Source organism: Podarcis muralis, chromosome 8 (assembly GCF_964188315.1).
Source record: "Podarcis muralis chromosome 8, rPodMur119.hap1.1, whole genome shotgun sequence".
In the NCBI taxonomy this organism is placed as follows: domain Eukaryota; kingdom Metazoa; phylum Chordata; class Lepidosauria; order Squamata; family Lacertidae; genus Podarcis; species Podarcis muralis.
The window spans coordinates 37,749,275-37,766,434 of NC_135662.1; the positions used below are offsets into that span (position 1 = coordinate 37,749,275).

General features: G+C 40.6%; 2 protein-coding genes across 10 annotated transcripts in view; one reads left to right on the top strand and one right to left on the bottom strand.

The window, feature by feature from the left end:
• The window catches only part of LOC114600594 (kinesin-like protein KIF20A), a 28,861-nt gene extending 12,553 nt beyond the window's left edge, over window positions 1-16,308 (top strand). For 2 of the 3 annotated variants that reach the window (XM_077933000.1, XM_077933001.1), the window contains 10 exons: window positions 959-1,030; window positions 5,644-5,790; window positions 7,019-7,184; window positions 9,386-9,553; window positions 10,304-10,443; window positions 11,727-11,892; window positions 12,451-12,556; window positions 12,638-12,693; window positions 13,023-13,154; window positions 13,609-16,308. In XM_077933000.1, coding sequence (XP_077789126.1) covers window positions 959-1,030; window positions 5,644-5,790; window positions 7,019-7,184; window positions 9,386-9,553; window positions 10,304-10,443; window positions 11,727-11,892; window positions 12,451-12,556; window positions 12,638-12,693; window positions 13,023-13,154; window positions 13,609-13,848 — 1,393 coding nt within the window. In that variant the 3' untranslated portion in view covers window positions 13,849-16,308. The remainder of the gene's footprint in view (window positions 1-958; window positions 1,031-5,643; window positions 5,791-7,018; window positions 7,185-9,385; window positions 9,554-10,303; window positions 10,444-11,726; window positions 11,893-12,450; window positions 12,557-12,637; window positions 12,694-13,022; window positions 13,155-13,608) is intronic. The other variant, XM_077933002.1, reaches the window with a different exon arrangement.
• The window catches only part of LYN (LYN proto-oncogene, Src family tyrosine kinase), a 50,491-nt gene continuing 47,808 nt past the window's right edge, over window positions 14,478-17,160 (bottom strand). For all 7 annotated transcript variants that reach the window (XM_077933004.1, XM_028736931.2, XM_077933003.1 and 4 more), the window contains exon 13: window positions 14,478-16,270. In XM_077933004.1, the coding sequence (XP_077789130.1) occupies window positions 16,068-16,270 (203 nt within the window). In that variant the 3' untranslated portion in view covers window positions 14,478-16,067. The remainder of the gene's footprint in view (window positions 16,271-17,160) is intronic.

Genomic DNA, 17,160 nt, shown 5'->3' on the forward strand with positions numbered 1-17,160 from the left:
GAACTTGTCCCATTGATCTGCGTGGACCTTAGACATAGCTAACTTTTTTCTGATGAATGCTTTTGCATGTTAAAAACTGTGCACATTGAAGAACAGCACGTTAAGAGTATTATGAAGCTTTGGCATCTGAATATAATTCTAGGCAGAGGTGTATCATCAATTATAGAATGGTATGGTAAAATTTGGAACTCTGCTTTAATGGCTAAATTGACCTCCTTTATCAGACTCAAAGGACAAAACTGAAGTTGAGACATTTTCAGGCAAAAATGAATGTAATTTTATTGATCATTATAGGAGATGCGTTATCCAGTGCACATTATGGAGTCTTGACGTTTTGATAGAAAGAAATCTATTTTTCTATGGGTGGCTTGCTGTATTATTAAACAGTAAGCACACAACTTACATGGGGGTTAAGTTCTGGGGATCACGCCTAAAGCCAAAATTGTGCATAGTCAAAACACATTGGGTTCAATGGTGGGTGGGATTGCCAAAGTTTACACCTCTGGATGCCCATCCCTTTTCTGACCCTTTTAAAATTTTGTATAACACATTTTGGCCAAGCCTGTAAAGTTAAATGTTCATATGTAGCTTGTGTGCTGTATGCCAAAATTTCAGTAAAGTTTATATGCATTATTATCTTAATATGACTAATTGTTAGATATCTTTCCTTCCCCTCTCTCTTTTTTTAAAAAACCCCACCCCATTTTGAGATACCTTCTCTTATATCTTCTACTTTTTTAAAGCTATGTACTTTGTAATATAAAAGGAATAAAAAACTCCAAATAATATTAATACTTCCAGACAGATGTCAAACAAATATATATGTGAATTGATTATTCAAGCACTACATCAGTTAAGCCCCACAGGAGAAAGTAAAGAAGCACAATATAGAGCATAATACAAAGTAATTAAATAATGATGTGATTAAAAAATTGAACTTGTGTCTCTTTTCCTCCAGTCACAGTATATTTTCTATTCGACTGCTCAGCTTGAGTGATGAGAGTGTGCCACGAGTTCTTGGAGTCTCTGAGTAAGTGGTTTTTTGGTTCTGCTAAATATGTACTACAGTGAATTTTCCTTTGTGTGGAATTATAGCAAAGTTGTTGAGGACAAACTAGTGTTCTCAGTTACAGATAGGTAGCCGTGTTGGTCTGCCATAGTCAAAACAAAAAAAAAATCCTTCCAGTAGCACCTTAAAGACCAACTAAGTTAGTTCTTGGTATGAGCTTTCGTGTGCATGCACACTTCTTCAGATACACTGAAACAGAAGTTGCCAGATCCTTCTATATAGTGAGAAGGTGGGGAGGGGTATTACTCAGAAGGGTGGTGGGAATGGGTGATTGGCAGATAGCTGTGATGAGCCTGTTGACGACTCTTAACGACTGCAATAGGTCTTACAGGAAAAAGCAAGGGGTGAGAAGATGAAAAATGGCTTTGTCATGTATAATGAGATAAGAATCCAATGTCTTTGTTCAGACCAGGTCTCTCCATGGTTTTAAGTTTGGTAATGAGTTGCAATTCAGCAGCTTCTCTTTCCAGTCTATTTCTGAAATTCCTTTGTAGTAAAACAGCTACTTTGAGATCTTGTATAGAATGTCCTGGGAGATTGAAGTGTTCTCCTACTGGTTTCTCTGTCTTGTGATTCTTGATGTCAGATTTATGTCCGTTTATTCTTTGGCGTAAGGTTTGGCCTGTTTGTCCAATATAGAGAGCTGAAGGACACTGTTGGCATTTGATGGCATACACAATGTTAGACGATGAGCAATTAAATAGTCCCGAGATGGTATGTGTGATGTTGTTGGGGCCAGTAATGGTGTTGTCCGGGTGTATGTGGCAGCAAAGTTGGCATCTGGGTTTATTGCAGGCTCTGGTGCCAGTGTCCGTGTTAAGTCTGGTTGTAGTATTATTGTGGGTTAGGAGTTGTTTAAGATTGGGTGGCTGTCTGTAGGCAATGAAAGGTCTTCCTCCCAGAGCTTGAGAAAGAGAACTGTCATTGTCCAGGAGAGGTTGTAGATCTCTGATGATGCGTTGTACTGTTTTAACTTGGGAGCTGTATGTGATGACTAGAGGTGTTCTGTTATTTTCTTTTTTGGGTCTGTCTTGCAGCAAGTTCTCTCTGGGTATCAGTCTGGCTCTGTTGATCTGTTGTCTAACTTCATCTGCTGGGTATTTTAGTTCTAAAAAGGTTTGCTGTAGATCTCTTAGGTGAGAGTCTCTGTCTGTAGAATTGGAACAGATACGGCTGTAACGTAGTGCCTGGCTATATACAATGGACTGTTTGGTATGTTTGGGATGGTAGCTAGAGGCATGTAGATATGTTTGTCGGTCAGTTGGTTTACGGTATAAGGTGGTGTCTATGCGCCCATCCTGTATTTTTATAGTAGTGTCCAAAAAATGTATTTCTTGCATAGATTGATTCATTGTTAGGTTGATTGTGGGGTGAAAATCATTGAATTTCTGGTGGAAGGTGTCCAGGGTCTGTTGACCATGTGTCCAGATGATAAAAATATCGTCAATGTATCGCAGGTACAAGAGAGGTTTGAGTGGGTAGGAGTTTAGGAAACGTTGTTCTAAATCTGCCATGAAGATGTTGGCATACTGTGGGGCCATGCGGGTGCCCATTGCTGTGCCGCTGATCTGAAGGAACAGGTCATCACCGAATTTGAAGTTGTTGTGGGTAAGGACAAATTGGCAGAGTTTGGTGGCAAAGCCCGCTGTGGTTTTATCTGAAATGGTGTTCCTTATAGCTTGTAAACCATCGTTGTGTTCTCAGTTTTAGACTATGCTAAAGTGCAAGCATTTTTTTACTGGCCTAAGGTTGGAGCTCCTGTCTTTGGCACTGGAACAATGTTGATACTTTGCTTTGTAGGTCTCACTGCTTTCCTGGTGTAGAGAAAGTTGAGTGACGACAAAATCTTCTTCTTTGTAAATGTGCTTGTACAAATGCCACAGTGTGTTTTGATTTTGCAGTATGTAGATCTTTTTGTCCTCATGTGTGTAGCTTCATCTATCAAGGTGAATAGGGTAACTCTGTACACAAACTGATTGTATGTGAATGTCATGATAAGCCAAGGTTTATAGCAGGTGGAGAACCTTCAGCCTGCAGGCCTGGCCTGCCATGAGTTCATATTTGCCCTACAAGGCTGTTTTTCACCAAACCACCTGTGTTCTCCAAACCATCATATGTGATGTCAGGTGTGAGGCAGGTAGAGAACACACCTACTAGTGCACAAGCTTTGGCAAGAGAAAGCAAACTTCAAGCCTGCTAAACTGGCTGCACTAGTGAGTTCCAATGTTTGCAGAAAGCAGGCTTTGCATCAGGCTTCAGAGAAATGGCTCCCCCCCACCCTTATCCATGCATCAGCAGAACAAAGCAATTACCTTACCAGTTTAAGAGTGTTTAATGATCACAGCAAAAGAACAACACAACCATTCTGGGAGTAAAGGTGCTCCCAATTAAGTTTTCCTCCTACTTCCCCCCAAGTCATCTTCATCACTTCCCCCTTCTTGCAACATGATCTCGCAACCACTGGAGCCTTCTGTGTAGCAACCTTATCAGTTCTCCTTGCCCTTGGAGAGAGAGGCTGGACACTTTCCAGCGAAGAGGAGTCAGTTATCTATCCCTCTCTCTCTTCCTGTTCTGCTTCTCCTAGCTGTTCCCCATTCAGCTCTGCCCAGCTGTTGTTTTCCAAACTATGTCCCTCTGCAAACCAATTATCTAAATCTATACTGCTCCACTATTCCTGGGCAGCTTCAGGATCCTGGTCAGGAGCAGGAAGAGGGGGAGCTTCCCACCATTCCTCATCAAAGCTGTAATCAGCAGTCTGGTCTTCACCGTTCATCAACAGATGGGTGAATAGTCAAAGCCTAGGGCATTTAAAGCATCACACGGGGTGTTTTTTTGCAAGAGCTGTGTAGTACTTTTGGGGGGGGGGATTTGATACCCCGCTTTATCACTACCCTAAGGAGACTCTTACTTTGAAGTCCTGATTTTGGAACCCAACCACCCGACATCATTATGGTGTCAGCTGATTGACAGGTGGGCAGCCTCCTGCATCAGGTTTTGTCTACAAATGTAGACTTTTATAAGGGTCTGGCCCACTGAGCCGAAAAGGTTATCCACCTTGGTTTCTAGTGCCAGGAACAAGCTGAAGTGAGCTAGCTTCCTGAGCCCACCACCTTTTCCATGCAGCTGGGAGATCAGAAGCATTCACTTCAAATTCTAGTTAGCTACAGTTTGCTGTTTTCTCTGTTTCTGGAATTGTAATCAACTTTAACTGTAGCTAGCTTCATCCTATCTACTTAGTTGGAAGTAAAGTAACAGATTAACAGTGCTACAAAAGGGAAACTGTTTTAAGGAGTCAAGAGATATTACCGTATTTTTCGCTCTATAGGATGCACCGGACCATAGGAGGGGGAGAACAGGAAAAAAATAAATCTCTCCCTCTCTGCTCAGCGCCCCTTCAGCGAAGCAGCAGGAGAAACGGAGCCCCTTCCATTTCTCCTCCCGCTTCGCTGAAGGGGCGCTGCGCAGCTCTCCCTCTCTGCTGAAGGCAAGAGAGTCTTGCTCTGCCGGCTTCAGCAAAAGGAACCCAAAGCTTTCAGAGTGCAGCGCGAGTTCCCACTGTGCTCCAAAGGCTTCAGGCGGCTATCCCTGAAGCCTGGAGAGTGAGAGGGGTCCGTGTGCATCGCTGAAGCCAAGGAGCCTGCATTCGCTCCATAGGACGCACACACATTTCCCCTTAATTTTTGGAGGGGGAAAGTGCGTCCTATAGGGTAAAAAATATGGTAATATACAGTAAACCCACAACTTACATGCAATTAACTTGTGTGTATTCAACTTTATGTGTGTGGCAAAATATTATTATTATTATTTGAAACAAGACAGGATTTGGAGGGAGATGAGTTTGGCAATCCCACCTGCCTTTGAACCCAATGTATTTTGACCATTCACAATTTTGGATTTAGGCACGATCCCCAGAATGTAACCCCTGTGTAAGTTGCAGGCTTACTGTAAATATCTTATCAATCTGTATTGCATGTTTACTTGTTCTGTTTTCTTAAATGATATACGTATGTCTTTACTGAGATTTTCATTTTTTAAATAACCCCAAGCCAATTTGATCACCTGTGGTTTGAAGTTGATTTGCTTCAAATTAATTGTAAGTGTTGATCACAGTCTATCGTTCCAGAACAAAATGACAGTAAAAGCTTAGAAACTCCTACTCCTGACAGGATGGGGCAGTTCAGTGCAGCTTCTTACTGTCACAGTAATCCATAATTTTGTGTCATGCTTATCAACAGCTGAAGGTGGCCATTGGAACACACTTACCCCAAAACACAGTAAAAATACATGTTCAATAATAAAAGTTATTATTTGACAGTGTGTATTTTACCTGTTAAAAATACTATGTGTGTGTTGTACCAGGCTACCTAAAATTCAAACATTGATTGATGGATTGAAAGATTGATAGGAAGTTCTTAGATGTTTTGTGTTGTGTCTTTGGTTTGTTTGATTTTGTTTTCATTTTCTCCATTTATTCTTTACTTAATCTTTTTGAACTGTATGTAAAAAATGCGAATAAAATGTAATTTCAAAAGAAAGAAAGATTGATATTAAAATCAGCTGCATTTTTTGTACAGACTCTCTCTCTGTGACTTGGCTGGATCAGAACGATGCCATAAAGCACAAACCTTTGGAGACAGACTGAAAGAAGCAGGCAATATTAATAATTCTCTTCTTATTCTTGGAAAATGCATTGCAGCTCTAAAGCAAAATCAAAACCCTAAGTAAGTGACAAAAGTAAATCTTCACATCAGTTTCACATAAAACTATTTAGTCTAACCTATTGTTACACAACATTTATGTTCCCCAAGAAGCACGGTGTCTGTTTCATTGGGTAAAAGTGCTGAAAACATATTCTAACATTATTATTTTCGTTTTTTTGTATGCACGCTTTTTATGAGGCAGCCACATTATGTTGTCCTCCAGTCATTCACAGCCTGCATTTTCTCTGTGCTGCTTATGCCATTTCTCTGTTTTCAAAAAATCTGTGTGGTTTTTTTTAATCAGAAGTAAGGAAAAGTAACACAGCCTTCATAGATACAGACAGTGCTTTTTTTCTTTAAAAAATGTGTAGGGGCACTCTCATTTTCCTACTCATATTGAAATACTGCCCCTCAATGAGGCCAAACTTAGATTCACAAAATGTTTAGGGGCATGTGTACTCCTGCGTCCCCCCAGAAAAAAAGCACTGGGCATAGATGCCGTTAGCACACCATTTCTGTCTTTGGGGGTTTTGACAGGGGCAAAACATATTAGGAAAATCAGCCTAGTGCTTCTCAGCAGGCATTCACTATGACCCTTGCTTTTTTATGACTCCATTTTGTTTTGTTTTAATCTTTATTTTAGTTATTGCTAAATGATTTTCATAGCTATAATTATATATTAAATGAAAGCGGTATAGTGCTGTAACACCATAATGCTATAGCATTATAGTACTACAGTCATACCTTGGAAGTTGAACAGAATCCATTCTGGAAGTCTGTTCGACTTTTAAAATGTTTGAAAACCAAATCGTGGCTTCTGATTGGCTGCAGGAAGCTCCTGCAGCCAGCCAGAAGCCACGGAAGCCCCATTGGACGTTCGGCTTCCAAAAATAGTTCGCAAACTGGAACAGTCGCTTCCAGGTTTGCAACATTCAGGAGCCAAAACTTTTTGGGAAATAAGCTGTTCAAAAACCAAAGTACAACTGTATAGCATTTTTGCAATATAGTGTTATAGCACTGTTCTTCTCTTTAGTTTTAAAAAGAAAAGTAGATGGAATAGTCTGTTGGCAGTAATTAGAATGAATGAATGAATATGGGACCAGTCTGTTGAATGTGAAAACAGCTATGTCCTAATAAGTACTTGTTCTGCAGATAAAGGGCAGATAGCAATCACACATGTCTGAATCCATGCTTGCTTTTACAAATCATACTCATGTTGAAATTAATGTTAATACAACTTTCCCTTAAGATTAAGGCCAGCATACATTCCCTTCAGAGAGAGTAAGCTGACCCGCCTGTTCCAGCCATTCTTCTGTGGTAAAGGCAAAGCTTGCATGATTGTCAATATTAACCAGTGTGCTTCTACCTATGATGAGACATTGCATGTCATGAAGTTTTCTGCTGTAGCGAAGCAAGTAAGTAAAAGGCTGTGCCCTCCACAACATACCCCAAGCACCATTACCTTGTTTTTCCTGGGTGAATACTACTACTAGTGATAAATAATAATAATAATAATAATAATAATAATAATAATAATAATAATAATTTATTTATTATTTATACCCCTCCCATCTGGCTGGGTTTCACCAGCTACTCTGGGTGGCTCCCAACAGAATATTAAAAATACAATAAAAAATCAAACATTAAAAACTTCCCTAAACAGGGCTGCTTTCAGATGTTTTCTAAAAGTCTGATAGTTCTTTATTTCCTTGACAGCTGAAGGGAGGGTGTTCCACAGGGTGGGCACCACTACTGAGAAGGCCCTCTGCCTGGTTTCCTGTAAGCTCACTTCTCATAGTGGGGGAACCGCCAGAAGGCCCTTGGAGCTGGACCTCAGTGTCCGGGCTGAACCATGGGGGTGGAGACAACCGTTTGAAAATTATCTTCTTTATGAGCCAATGCTTCCTGGCTGAGGTGTCTCCATGCCAAGTAGCCTGTAGGATCCTGACCTCTTTACTAGGAACACTTACTTGCTTGGGCCATCTAACTGTAATGCACGGCAACATAAAAAAATGTAGCAGCTAGTCTTACAACCTCAAATGTAACATGCCTGATATATATCAAGACTCTCATGTCTTCTGTCGATGTTCTGAGTCTTCAGCTCACAGCAGCAAATATGTGTGCGTGGTGTTTTTGTAGTTTTAAGGCAGCCCTGTTTCGGGAAGCTGTTAATGTGTGACATTTTAATGCCTTTTTAATCTTTGTTGGAAGCTGCTCAGAGTGGCTGGGGAAACCCAGCCAGGTGGGCGGAGTACAAATAATAAATCGTTGTTGTTGTTGCTGTTGTTGCTGTTGTTGCTGTTGTTGTTGTTATTATTATTATTATTATTATTATTTTATTATTATTATTGGCATACCACCCACTCATATAAAATACCAGGGTTGTATACAACAGCGTATACAACTGCAATAAAATATAATATACCATAAAACATCACAAAATAATTGTAAGTGTAATTGGCTCATCTTGGAAAAAAATGTTAAAACAATTGAATGGGCCTGTTTGGCTTCAAGAGGAGTCTGAAAGTTAGCAGGGAGGCTGCTTGCCAAATGGCTACTGCTGGTGTGTTCCACAGCATGGAGCCAATGACACTAAATGCCTGGCTTATAGTTGGAGCTGGCCAGGCTTTTAAAACACAGGCAGGAACTATAGGACTCCACTGGATGATCCCAGAGACCGAGTTGGGATAAAATGACTCAAGGTATCCTGAACCCGAGTTGTACAGGGCTTGGCATATTAATACAGGGACACGGAACTTGGCCCAGTAACCTATGAGCAGCCAGTGCAGACATTTTAGCAGGGATGCTTTATGTTGTTGGCTGACTGTACACATCAGCCACCTAGCTGCTGCATTTTGCATTTGTTGGAGCTTTCAGACTCAGAAAGGAGGATAGAGGGGTGGAGAGTCCAAATTTAAGAGCCAAAAGAGCATACCTTACTGCTCTCTGACTCTTAAATCTAAACCTTACCTCCTCTTTGTGTAAATGGAGAAAACATGCATTTTAGAAGGCTTCAGCAAAAGCACGCATATGATTGAATTCTATCTGTGTACAGTGGTGCCCTGCAAGACGAATGCCTCGCAAGACGGAAAACCCGCTAGACGAAAGGGTTTTCCGTTTTTGAGTTGCTTCGCAAGACGAATTTCCCTATGGGCTTGCTTCGCAAGACGAAACGTCTTGCTAGTCTTGCGATTCCCCCCCCCCCGCTTTCCCCCCCTTTTTCTAAGCCGCTAAGCCGCTAATAGCCTTTTAGCAGCTAAGTCGCTAAGCCTTTAATAGCCGCTAAACTGCTAATAGGGTTGCTTCGCAAGACGAAAAAACCGCTAGACGAAGAGAATCGCGGAACGGATTCTTTTCGTCTTGTGAGGCACCACTGTATATGAGCTGCAGTGTAAACTGTGAACAGATATGCCATGACAAATGCATTTAAAGCTTTGTTCCTTAGACAACTGAACTTTTCAACCTTGCTTCTCAATTATAATCATTGCAGTGTCCTTCCCAAAGTTCTCAAAATTCCCTTTGTGGCCTTCCAGGGCAAATAACACAAAACTACAGTTTATTGTGAAATTGTGCTCTTATTTGTAATTTAAACCACTGACACAGTATTATTTTTCAGGTTATTCAAACATTCCAGCACAAAATATTTGATTATTTTCCCAAAAAATATATTGGAAGGGACGATAGGCCTACAGTGCACTTTGATGACATATCTGCAGAGCAACTTCCAGAGGATTCTTGTATCTCCTCTGAAGAGGAAATAGATATAACTATTATGAACCATGAGGTAATGTTTAAAACTGTTTTCAGACGATGTGGTGCATGCTTACTCAGTAGGATTTAAATCATCTTAATAGTGTTAAAAATCAATGGAGTGATTCTTAAATCAATATAATACTTTGTTTGGACTGTTTTTAGTTGTGTTACCTGGCCTAAATCCTTAACAGACTGTAGCGGTTAGGGACGGGGAAGAATTTTCAGTTTGCATTTAAAGCTGAATTTATCAAATCCACACTTTCTGAAACAAAATGAGAACTAAAACACAGTCCTTCAGTTTTTCCACTTATCTCAATTTTTTGATGCGGTTCTCCAAACAAACAAGGTTTTACAGATTTCTGCAAAAATATGGAGAACTAAATTTAAGATTGGAAAAATGAGAAACTGAGAGAACCATAACTGACAGTTCCTTCCATCCCTAGTAGCAGAAAGAAAACACTAAGTATTTTCCCAGTTGTGTAATGGGTTTCTTAGCCCTACCAACCAGCATGTGACCCTTGGCTGATTACCCCTTAGGGCAATGTTCCCCAACCTTGTGCCCTCCAGATGCTTGGACTACAAGTCTGTGCTGGCTGGGGCTGATTGGAGGCATAGTCTAAAACATCTGGAGAGCACAAGGTTGGGGAAGGGAAGCCCTTGACAAGATGGGGGGGAATGGTCTCCCAGTTCTACTCTAATGAATGGCATATGTTAGCTCAGGCACCGCATCCTGTCTTCTGCTCCTTGATTCCATGTTCTTAATTTGACTTCATTCCTGCAGGATCTCTTGAAAATGACAGAGATCTTGAAGAGCAAGCTGATTGCAGAGAGGCAAGGCAAGCTGCTCCTTGAGGTGCAAATACGCAAGGAGATGGCTGAAGCAATGTTTCAGCAACTGATGGAAACAGAAGAAGCCTGGAGGTGAGCCTTAAGATTTTGTAGCTGTGAGGAACTGAAAGGCCCCAGGCACCCACCACTCCAAGCATGGCTTAGCACATCATCAGTTCTAGAATAAGGCATCATATTTACGGATGCCTTATTCTAGGACAGACCACTGATGTACCATGATCTTTTGTTTTGTGTTGCATGCTGGACTATTTCAAAGCAGTTGGTTTGAAAATGCCTTGCTTTTCCAAATATTTGTGTAATAGCTTTCTAGCAACCATTTAAATATATTCTGTGATAAAATCCAAGTGTTAGAGACATCTGCTACTGTCCAAAGTCCTCTTAGCTAAAATGGTTTTGTACTACTATACTTGTATGGAACCAAGAAAATGTGTCTTGCACAATACAGTGGATGGCCAATATAAGAAATTCTATTAGCCGCCTTTCAGTTTAATTCAATGTTTATATCAGGCCAACAGCAACGGGACTGTACTACTAGAGCGATAGGATATAATAACAATAATAAATTGTGGGTTTAATTCTGTTGAAAATGGTTGGCATCCACATTTCTAGTTACTTTCTGAATAGAAATCTGTGTTTCACTGTTCGATCCAGTGCACGTTTACTAGGAAGTAAGGTATATTGTAGTAAATTAATTTTACTTCTTACTATGTAATAAAATTATAAGCCTGTCTTCATGCTGCAGTTCACGTGACCACAGCAACTCCAGCATGATGGCAGACCAGCAGGCAGATGGCCCAGGCAAGCTGTTTAAAGGAGATCCGGAGGAACTTCAGAGAGTAATTTTGCAAACTGCTCTCTGAAGTGTTCCTACCCTCCTTTAAAGTGGGAGGGGGTGAGCTATAAGGAAAGGGAGGTGGCATAGCTGTGAGGGAAGGCTTGGGCAGCCTGTGAGGGCATAGGCAAGGAGGGAGGGGTAAAGGGAGGAGGGGTTGCCTAGATGTCAGTTACTATGAGGTTAGTCCTTATTTGTACAGGAAACCTCCAGGAAACATGCATGGGACATAATTTGTGATTTCTAGCTATGGGTTGGAACTGGATGGAGTTCTTCCCGTTAAATGAAATGAGGGCTTCTATATAATAGAAATGAGATAGGAGACATATTTTGACAATTCCTCTGTGCTACTGCTCAGAGGAAAGATCTTCTGACCTCAGGTGCAGGTTAGGGAAAGGGTGCTGGGATTGGAGACGGATGCATTTTGTACCCACCCCTATGTAGGCTTGTTAATTGAATCATTAGTATAGATAATTAGTAATTAAAAGTATTTTGTCTGTCTCTCATTGCTAATACTATCCAGTAAACGCTTAGAAGATCTGAAAGAAAGGTATGAAGAAAAAATGGAGAGTAAATTTGAAATGTACAAGGAGGCCATAAAGAAGCACGCATACATGTGTGCAATGGATCAAATTGAAAACCACTATGTGCCAATAGAGGAGTTCATTGCTGAACAAGCAAAGGTTGAGGTACTTATTCTTTAAAACTTGTTATCTTTGTCCATTGTACATGTTGGCATTCTTTCCAAGGCATCTGCAGGAATTCTATTAAAAGGTTAAGTTGTTAAATGAAAGCTCTGAAAAGGTAGGGGTTATATTGGGTGGCTTTTTTGTGGGAGAGAGTGATGTTAGTTAATCCTCATGAGTTTGGATGTGCCTGTGTATTTTGAAATGTTGTGTGCCCCCAAAATATTTTGACAGGTGTCAGCCAAAAGTACATTGTCTGGTGATATACCAATAAAGTTTTAGACATGAAAGGGTTCCTAAATATATTGAATGCAGAAAATATTAGACCAAGGTGGGATGTGACACAAATATGTTTGTTTTCCAAAGTGCATCATATTGGATAGGGAAATAGGTGCTAACAGTTATCTTAATTGTTGCTTAAAGTTATGGGCGGGGGGTGGGGGGGGGGGAAGAACAGCTAAGCTTTTTTTTTTTGAAAGCACATGCTGTTACTACAATAAAATGTACCATTTGAGTAAATTATTATGGTTCAAAACTATTATAATTCATCTTGTTGCTCAGGACAGAGAAATGAAAATACTAGAGTTGAAAGCAAAACTTGGTAAACTCAATACCTTGCCTTCAGAAAGTCCTAATATAGACTCTGCAGAAGGGAACATTGATCCAGGTAAGCAACCTGCATTCGTGAGCTTAAGTTTTCCCCCCTGAAAAGTGGTCCAAATATTCTTAACCTTGTTTTGCTTCACAGATCTTAAATGCAATGCTTCAGATGCTTCGCAGGGACAATGTGATGAGAGAGACAAGGTAACTTCCTGATTCCTTCCATGGTCCCTCCCAATTCTCTGCTTCATTATCAAAATATTTCTTAGAGCTCTTTGATTAAGGGCTGGTAAAATAAGTAAGGTGGGGATGGGGAACCTGTGGTGCTTCGGTTGTTGCTGGACCATAACTCCCACAATTCCTGACCAGTGGATGGGGCTGATGGGAGTTGGGAGTCCAACAGTATCAGGGTTGGGGGCTACCGGATTCCTAAACCTTGACCCTACAATAGAGCAAAATCATGGCCAGTCAAAGGTTGCAGCAGAGTTACACCAACATGACTCTCCCTTTAATCACTAATTGTAACAAATAAGATTGTTTTGCAGCAAATAAGATCCTTGAACTTAAAAATAGAGAAATTAAATGAAATGTTGCAAGACACCAATGAACTCTACAGACAAGCAATGGAAGAAAATAATAGACTTAAGCAAGTGATGATGCATAAGGTTGGTTACATGGCTACTAAAGCTGCATTTGACTGTTCTCTCTCTCTCTCAGCTATTTCTCCTGCTTATGACTGCTATACCTGTTAGTCTTAACCTCCTGCATGACTTGAAACTGTCTATATTTCAAATTTATCAGGATAAGAAGATTAACTTGAAAATGCAGTTTTGTGCTCTCTTCCTATTCAAGCTTTTGGTGAGCAAATATAGAAAATATGAGGTCTTACCATGCATTTCATTATATTTGAAGTAGATTGCTGTACATACCAGCTAAGCAACAGAGGTATTGTCTTGACTGAGAACTGGCGATTTCAAGATGGCCTCTAACCTATTAGAAAACGTTTAACTACGTATTCATTTTGGCTGCTCACCTTCAGAGGATGCCAGTGAGATATATTAAAATCAGTAAATGCCAGGACTCATTCTACCTCTAATGCATCCTTCCATGGCTTAACAGGAAGAAGTCAAGGGTCTTCAAAACCGGGCTAAGCGTGGCAATGAGCTTGAAGCCACAGTGTCTCTTCTACAAGAGGAGCTACGTGAAAGCAAAAAACTCCTAAGCACAGATTCGAAGCATCAGAAATCCAAGAAGGGCTTCTTTGCAAATCTGAAACATACCCTAGCAGATGTTCCTAAAACACTCGGTGACAAAGACTCAGAAAAACCTGAGGCATCTTCTACAAGCTCTCACAAGTGACCTCAGCAACACGCAAAGTAAGAGAGTAATTTGGATCCTTCTTGGGGAGGGTTTAATGCAGCTACTGAATTAGCACAGGTACTGAATTTGTGGTTAATCAGAGAAGGCAAAAACACTGGAGGCAATTTCTACTTTGAAAATAAAATGCTTTGCTGAACATAAAGTTAAGTTAACATATCAGCATGGCTTAAGTGTGGCCTCAGATGATCTTGTTGCTGTATAGTGCTACTATCTGCATCAATAATGCCAGAACACATTAAACACACCATTGCTTATGTTTTTCTTGTACTAGGATATATTTTGGAAGTTCCCTTGTTTTAAGAAATATACTTAATGTCACAATATCCATTATCTCAGCTTCAGGACCATTGTAAAAATGTGTAGAATGAAGCTACATGAATTCTGTGATTGAATTGCTTTCCTTGTATGAAGAAATTGGATGGAAATGTGTAAAGCAGCCATTTTATACATTTGCTAATAAAAATGTTTACCAATATTTGACAAGCAGCAGCGAATGAACTAAACACAATTGTCTACGGAAGCATAGACTTAATATAGTTGCTGCCATATACTGTGCTTGTCTCCTTATCATGGGATAACAACTTAGAAAATACTCAAAATCTGCCAGGTTTGAAATTTCAAGAATGCTTATTTATTAAAATCACAATAAAATGAAAACAGTATTTACAGGTTGACAGCCTGGTTGCCAGTTTGTCAACTGGATTCCTTCATTTAAAAAGAGTAAATATGTGTACTACAAAAATATTGGTTTGTGCAACTGAACATAGTTAGAATCACAATGTTCCTATAGTAACCAAGTTGTGAATAAGTATTTTGGAAAAGTCTCAGCATGATAGAGAAAAAACAACCCTTTTGGAGAAAGCTGAGGCACAGAGTAGTGAGATCGCATCCTGTTCATAACTTCAGTCCAATCCTGACTTTATACAACTAGTGCCCTTAAACCTGATTTTCAAGTGTCTCCCCACCCCCACCCCCGCATCCTACTTACGTAATATGTGCAACAAATTGTATAGACTTTGGTTATAATAGTAGCTGGCTGTACTTTCCAATGGGAATGTTGTGTTAGTTGTGCTTTTTAAATTTAAACATTAAGTGCTGCCTTTAAAAAGGGCAGCTTTATGAGCCACACTGGTAGAAAGGTTTCTGCCGTGACTAGGTTACACTTCATTTAATCCCTATCAGATTCCTACTTGAAAACAAACTATAAAGCCATATACAATATACCTTTAGATCATCAGGTATAAATGTACTGCATTTCAGATTCTACAGGTAGGTCCTTTGAAGGTAGGTAATGTGAGCCAGAAAGACAGTTTCTTGCTTAAAATCATGGTTAGCTCCTGGGGGTTGGGGGGAACCACTCTATTATGATGTCTCGTTCACTTCATTGCAACTGTGCCAATTCCACCTTACTCTTTACATAAGTATAGAAACTACAGCAGCTTTTACTGTTTAAGCCCCTTCATCCAATCCACTTTTACAAGGCAAAACACATAAAAAGCAATTGCAGCAGGCTGCTAGAATGAGCTCCTCAGTGGTGACCAGGGAAGAGGTGAGTGGGCAAACTGGTTAAACATTTTGTCTGCCACTGTTAATTCCGTCAAAGTTGTCTCTCCAAGCTAGTTTCCAATTTAAGAAAGATGCCATTCCTGTGTTTTCTACGCTGCAGGTGGGTAAGCCATTCCAAAAGATGCAATTCTGAGCAAATAAATGATGGCTCTACAGTCCTCCCTCCTCCCCTCGCACAGCCTCAAAAGCTTTTCAGATAAAATAAACGGGTGGCAAGAGCTCATGCATCACTATAGCATATAGATGGGCCCTAAAACAGACCTTTTTTTTTTTTTTTAGATGCATGTCATGACTGGAACATGTGGGGCTAAGTTCTGGTTGCTGTTATGAACTGTTGTTGTTGCTGCTGCTGTTTCTCTTCATTACATTTGCAGCTGTCTCCAGTTTGATTTTGATCTTCTGGTGGGTCAAAAGAATCTGGGTACTTAAGAAAAATAGAAAGAAAGTGCCAGCAACAGAGGACATTAAAGCCTTAAGCTGGATAGTGGTCACCTGCAACGTTTTCTTGAGCTTCAGTTTCAGGATCCACAAGCAGTTAGGATATCCTAATGCATAAAAGTAACTGGCGCAACCACAATGTCCCATTAAGAGGTTCACACCAATTTGGAGGCAGGAGCTCCTCCTCGTTCCTGTTACGGCTGCTGCTGATATTGTCCTTCTGTAGCAGTGTAGAAGTCATCAAGGACACTCTGTAAATATTCAAAAGTGGGTCTCTCTTCTGCTTTATCTTTCCAGCATGTTTTCATAATATCATAGAGCTCAGCTGGACAGGCCTCCATGCGTGGCATGCGATACCCACGTTGAAGAGCTATCATGACATCAGAATTACTCATCCCTGAAACAATAAAAAAACATATTTCTTCCACTAGTAAATTTGGCTATGTCAGTCTAAAAAAAACCCCCCAAACAATCCTAAACCTTCCTCCACCCCTGCATTTCTAATACTTATATCAAATTCATTCATTGAATAGTCAAGCTTTTGTTACTGGAGAAAGTCAATTGTAGGAAATTAAGATAATTTATGGAGTCAGCTCCAATGAAGTACTGCAGTGGGACTTACTTCTGAGTAAACATGTATTTGATTGCACTGTAAACTGAATGTCAGCTGATCCAAAGCCTCCCTACACTACACCCTGGTAGGATACATCAGAACCCACTCTCTGATGTCAGAGAGGAAAACCTTAGGTTGGATCTCCATACCTGCTGCCACAAAACCTCAAGATGCCCTTGTCCTCCAATGCCAGAGCTCCAATGTGGCTAGGTTAAAAAGTGGGTGGTATCAAAGAGGGTGCTGGGCAGCTAGGACCCAAAGATTACCTAGCAGAAAGCCAAACTGGTCACCTGTGTTCTCACAGACTGTACGTTTGCATTTTGGCCTTTCAGTGACCTTCCCTAGAGAGGTAATCACCTGCAAGGGCCATTTCATCAGCAGCAGACAATCTTATCTGAGATCTGCACAATTTCCCCCCAAAGGTACTAAGGATCTGTAGTTCATCCCCAGAGTTTCATCACCTGTAACATTCGGCTCTGACTCCAGGGCCTGCTTTCAGCTTTCCACTCCAGTTATGATACAGTGGTACCTCGGTTTAAGAACGATTCGGTTTACAACGATCTGGAAATAGTGACCCAGTTTGAGAACTTTACTGCGGGAGGCAGTGGAAGACAGGAGTGCCTGGTGTGCTCTGGTCCATGGGGTCACGAAGAGTCGGACACGACTAAATGACT